General features: G+C 37.2%; 1 protein-coding gene across 1 annotated transcript; it reads right to left on the bottom strand.

The window, feature by feature from the left end:
* Window positions 1-4,534: 4,534 nt before the first annotated feature.
* Window positions 4,535-4,978, bottom strand: LOC113938439 (ferritin heavy chain A-like). Its single transcript, XM_027623852.1, has one exon. It carries the CDS (start codon window positions 4,976-4,978, stop codon window positions 4,535-4,537), a length of 444 nt encoding a protein of 147 aa, XP_027479653.1.
* Window positions 4,979-5,357: the final 379 nt, after the last annotated feature.

Genomic DNA, 5,357 nt, shown 5'->3' with positions numbered 1-5,357 from the left:
ATCCTGAATATTTCCCTTCTCCCTTCTCTTATTTTTTAAGTAATTCTAGAAGATTTATCTTCAATTTCTAGCCTTTGGTAAGCCCCATATAAAAAGCAACAGCCTCTAAGTGTCAGGAGATTGTCAGAGTTGATTTGGAAACAGGAGCCAGGCGGGTATGGATGGGCGCCGAGCCATCTGATTCAATCCTTCCTGCTACACCTGGGCCTGATTTCGAATAACAGATGCTTCAGTCTTCAGGCTTGAGGATTTGGAATGACTGTTCAGTAAACAGCAGTAGGGCAGGGTAAAAACAGAGCTCAGGAATTTGAGCCTCCCATCGAGAAATGGCTGAGTGTGGCTGTGATTCACCGGAGTGGGAAGCCGGCAGCCCAGAGTTAAGGATTGCAGTGACATGCCATGCTAATGAGGCATTGCTGTGGCCCTCAGTGACTAATCAACTCGGCCCTTCCCCGGCCTGAGTTTACCAGCCTTTAGAAAAGGGATCCTGTAAAACATGCTTACTCTTCAGAGCCATTGTGAGGAAAGATTAAATATTAAAAGAGATTCGGGCTTTGAAAAAAAAATCATATAATTCCGAAGTATTCCTGTGAATCCCCCACTATGATTAATGCACGCTTTCAGAACAAAGTAGAAGACCCAAGAAAGAGAAAATCCCCAGCCCTTTCTGAGCAGGAAGTTCTGTGGGTTCTTTTCTAATCTAGTACTGTTAGAAAACATGAGTGGCCTGTAGTAACCTTTTGTAAAAGGCCTGTCCAAGCCTCTAGATTACAACCAATTTCCTCACATGATTTCTAGAGTCAAATACCTACTTAATTAAAACCTGCAGAAGATCCTGGAGGGGTTCTCTTTACCACAACGTCCAGTGAGATGGAGAAACATCTGCTTTATTTTCTTAGCATAAATTCGGCCTAATGCTTAAATCCATCACCACTATTCCTCAATTCAGAAAGAAGAGAATAAAAGCACTTGAAAAAAATCTCAGTGAACCTCTGCAAATGAGGTGCTGCAGATCAAACTACTTTAACATGTGAAAGGTCTGACAACTAAAACCATTCTAAGCGTTAGGCAAACTAGCTCCTTCTTTCCAAGATTATTGGCTAGAAAAGCGAGGTGACACCTCTTTTAAATTGCTCCCATGTTTGATGTAAAAAAAAAAAAAGGGATTTCACCAGTAGCAACATCTGCTGGGTCCAGGCTCTGTTTTGGAGCATGGCCAGAACGTTACTGTAGGTAGAAAAAAGTCTCCAACCTCTATTTCAAGAAACTTCATCTCGGGGTGTTGGCAGAAGAACCAGGGAGTTTTAAAAGAGCATCATCTCAACAATGCAATTTCCTAGGCATTTGAAACTGCTTTTTAGCAGTTTTAGTGGTTTTTAATGATTTTTTAACAGTTTAGTGGTTATTTTGGAGAGCCAGTCCTAGTACCTGAGATCAGGCTCTCATGAATGAGCCATTAAAAGAAACTAAAAGACAACAATATTGTATTATAATCATTAATCTTGCTAAGAGACTAGATCTTAATGATTCCAACCACTAAAAAGAGAGGATAATTAGGTAATGTGATAGAGGTGCTAATTATTGCTACAATGGCAATCATATTACAATATATAAATGTATCAAATTATCATGTTGTACACCTTAAATTTATACAATGTATTTATCAAATATATTTCAATTAAAAATAAAAATTATTTTAAAAGAATTTTTTAAAGAATTGAATAATGGGAGCCCTGTTGCTGAGGTTCCATTTAAAAAATGTTTTTTATTACTGTGCAAACCTACTCTTTGTATTACTGTGTATTACTATATTAGATGGGGAATCAGAAATTGATTTTCTTAACATATGTGTGAAAGCTAAATCGAACTGGATTGATTTTTAAGCTGGTCAATGGAAAGAGGTCACACAGAAGACCAGCAACTAGATCACCATTATCTTTTTGTAGATGGCTCAGTCCCACTCTTCAAAGTCATTTTGAAAACCAGGTTCAAGACAAATAAGAACAACACACACCAGTCCAAACATGTAACAAATTCCCCCACCTGGTGGGGAATTTGGAACTTGGGTTTGCTTTTATGGAACATAAAAATGAAAGTTTCAGAAAAAAAGTTAAATCTGATATGGAAACTACTTTCAGAGAGCAAACCTGTTGTTTACCCCATCTTTAAATGAACTTAATTTGGTTCCAGTGATTGCTACATCTTACCTCTTAACTCTTACACGATAGTCATGTTCTTTTAGCTAATCTTTAATGTAAGTTGCATTAAGACCACAAAGAATTCCCATGTCTCTTGTCCTGATTCCTCAAATGTTAACATTTGCCGCATTTGCTTTAACTTTCTCTCTGTCTCTCGTTATTTTTTTTTTCTTGAACCATTTGAGAGTAAGTTGCAGACACAATGCTCCTTAGCCCAGATACTTACGTATTTCCTGGGAGGAAAGAGATTCTTTCACACAACCACAATGATAAAATCAGAAAATTAGCATCAAAACAATGCCATTATAATCTACAGACCTTATTCAGATTTTGCCAATTATCTTAATAATGTCCTTTATAGCAAAAGAAAGTTTGGATCGTGTGTTGCATGTGGTTGTCATATTTCTCTAGTCTCTTTTAGTCTGGAACAGTTCCTCTGACTCTTCTTGTCTTTTATGATATTGATGTTTTTGAAGACCACATGTCAATATATTATAGAAAGTCCCTCCATTTGGGTTTGTCAGATGTTTCCTAATTATTCCATTCAGGTTATACACTTTTGGTAGAGATTTCAGAGAAGTAATGTATTCTTTTCAGTGCCTCACATCAGGAGGCATATTATGGTGGTGCATAATAACTTCTCATAGAAAAACTATATCTTGGTATGCTCTTCTCAGTGGGAAACACATGAGAATTGTAACCTATCAACAGATTCTTAATAACCTAGTACAATTCTGTATTTATTTATCACTTTCCAAGGGTAAGAAAGGTATAGAGCATGTCTTATTCCCATTTACAATTTAGCACCCAGGAAAGTGCATGACATCTAATTGCACTCAATAATACCTACTGAGTGAATTATTTTTCAAGAGGAGAACACTCACTTCATCTTCACAAACCATGTTTACTTTTGGTTTCCACTCTGGATCTCCTCAATCTTGGCTTCTTTCTCAACGTACACAGGGTCACACAGTAGTCCAGTTTGGACACAGCCCCCTCTTAGGACATGACATGTGGCTCCCCTCTGAAGCTCAGAGTGGTAAAATGCCACTCACTTCAGTGCTCAAGAATGTTGGATCACTAAATAAATACATGTTTAGAATATAATATGACAAGTAATTCTCTCACTTCTGCTAAACACTGGAGTTTCATAAAGTGGATTGAAGAACTAACTCATTAACCTTCAAAAACTTTTTGTGATTTATAGAAAATATTAGGATCATCAATTTCAGTTTTCCCTATAAATTGGTGTTAACACTCAGGACATAAGTTCTTGTCATAGTCTACGTGTTAGGGGTTGCTGACAGATGACAAAATAAATAAACATGTCAGCAATGGAATATTTAATTAGAAAAAGATGATCATAATTGTTTACCAGGTTTTAATTTCTTCATAGATACTCAATTGTGGTTTGATTTTATATTATATGCAAATTAGTATTATAATGAACATTGATCTTTTTTGTATGCAGATCTAAACTCTTTCCTATGTTAGTTCTCTCTTAATTTTTAACATTACAAGTGAGTGTTATTATTGTATTATGCAGTCAATAGTCTTTTTTTGATTTGCCCACATAGGCACATTAATGTACACATAACCACATATGTCTCAGAACTTCCATCTGGGATTACTTTGGCTTTTTCTCAATATAGTTCTTTAATGAACAACAAAATTAGCAGCAAATTCTTTCAATTTTTACTTATCTGAAAACACCTTTATTGTGCCCTCAGTCTTGAAAGACCCCTTAGCTTCATCTTCAGTTACAGCTGAATTATTTTTGTCAGTGCATTGAAGCTGTCATCCCTTTGGCTTTGTGGCTCTTATTGCTCTTATTGCTACTAAGAGATTAGCTCTCAGCCTAGCTGTCCATTTTGGGGAGATAATGTGCCTTTCTCTCTGGCTTATTTTAGTGTTTTCTTTGTACTCGGTGTTCTCCGGTCTAAGTATAATATATCCAGGTGTCAGTTACTACTCATTTATTCTGCTTGTGATTTGTTGGACTTCCTGATCAATGATTGGTATTTTTCCCCATCAGTTGGGGAAAATTCCATCATTGTTTCTTTATCTCCTAGGGGAATCCTAAAACTTTTTTTTTTTTTTGTAATGCAAAACCAAATTTATTTCCATGCATAACAGTGAAGATTGGGATACTAGATTAAAAGGAAAGAAGTCTTCTGTCAAACAGAGATCAAGATTCTTAAGTAGCTGCCTTTGGGAACTACAACAATGGAGGACTTGCTGTCTTGCGTTCAGATGTTAAGCCTCTGCCTGATGCTTCTGCAGGCTCTTCAGATGTGCCTTCCTCCGCAGTCAGCCTTTCTAATTCCTTCTGATAGCTATGCTGGTATTCCAAATACTTTAATGTTCCTCTTCTGTTTAACCAAGAACTTTTTCAGGAATTCTAAGAGATCAGTTTCGCTATTCTTAGAAGCCAAGCTCTTCAGCTCTTGCAGGTGCTTGTGTAACTCTTTCTCCATCTCCAGAGCAATCACTATAGCTTGCAGGTCAGTTCCCCAGTACTCTATGTCAGGCCTCTTAGTCACTGGAAGGCAGATTTTACTCTGACGCTCTTTTAGGTATTTTATGAACTGCTTTGCATGTGCTCTCTTCACTTCTGCTTGGTCTTGGAAAAAGGGGACATAAACAGGTGCATCAGACTCTTCATCATAGTAACAGGTCATCGTAAAATAAACATCATTGATGTTCAGCTCATAAGATGCTACATAATTAACAGCAACCCTACACGCTTCGCAGAGAGGTTTCTGAGCCTGGGATGCCATCTCAGCTTTAGATGTATGTTAGGTCTCATCCTATCCTTTATTTGTCTTACCTTCTTTTTTACATTAAAAAAAAAACTCTCTCTGAGCTGTATCTAGATAATTTCTTCAAATGTATCTTCCAGTTGATTTTTTTTTTAATTTTTTTTTCCTTTTTCTGAAATGTCTGATCTGGTATAAGGCAGGCTGTCCATTAAGTTTGTTCATTTTCAATTTCAATTACTATATATTTTATTTATGAAAGTTTTGTTTACGGGCACCTGGGTGGCTCAGTTGGTTAACTGCCTTTGGCTCAGGTCATGATCCCAGGGTCCTGGGATGAAGCCCTGCATTGGACTCCCTGCTCAGCGGGGAGCCTGCTTCTCCCTCTCCCTCTGTCTGC

This window comes from Zalophus californianus, chromosome 8, assembly GCF_009762305.2.
Source record: "Zalophus californianus isolate mZalCal1 chromosome 8, mZalCal1.pri.v2, whole genome shotgun sequence".
Classification (NCBI taxonomy): Eukaryota; Metazoa; Chordata; class Mammalia; order Carnivora; family Otariidae; genus Zalophus; species Zalophus californianus.
The sequence above is the reverse complement of the archived record's forward strand: the minus strand, read 5'-3'. Positions and strand labels throughout refer to the sequence as shown.

Bases quoted from the DNA above. Each gene is read 5' to 3' on its own strand.
- LOC113938439 (XM_027623852.1), bottom strand. From the start codon at position 4,978: ATGGCATCCCAGGCTCAGAAACCTCTCTGCGAAGCGTGTAGGGTTGCT.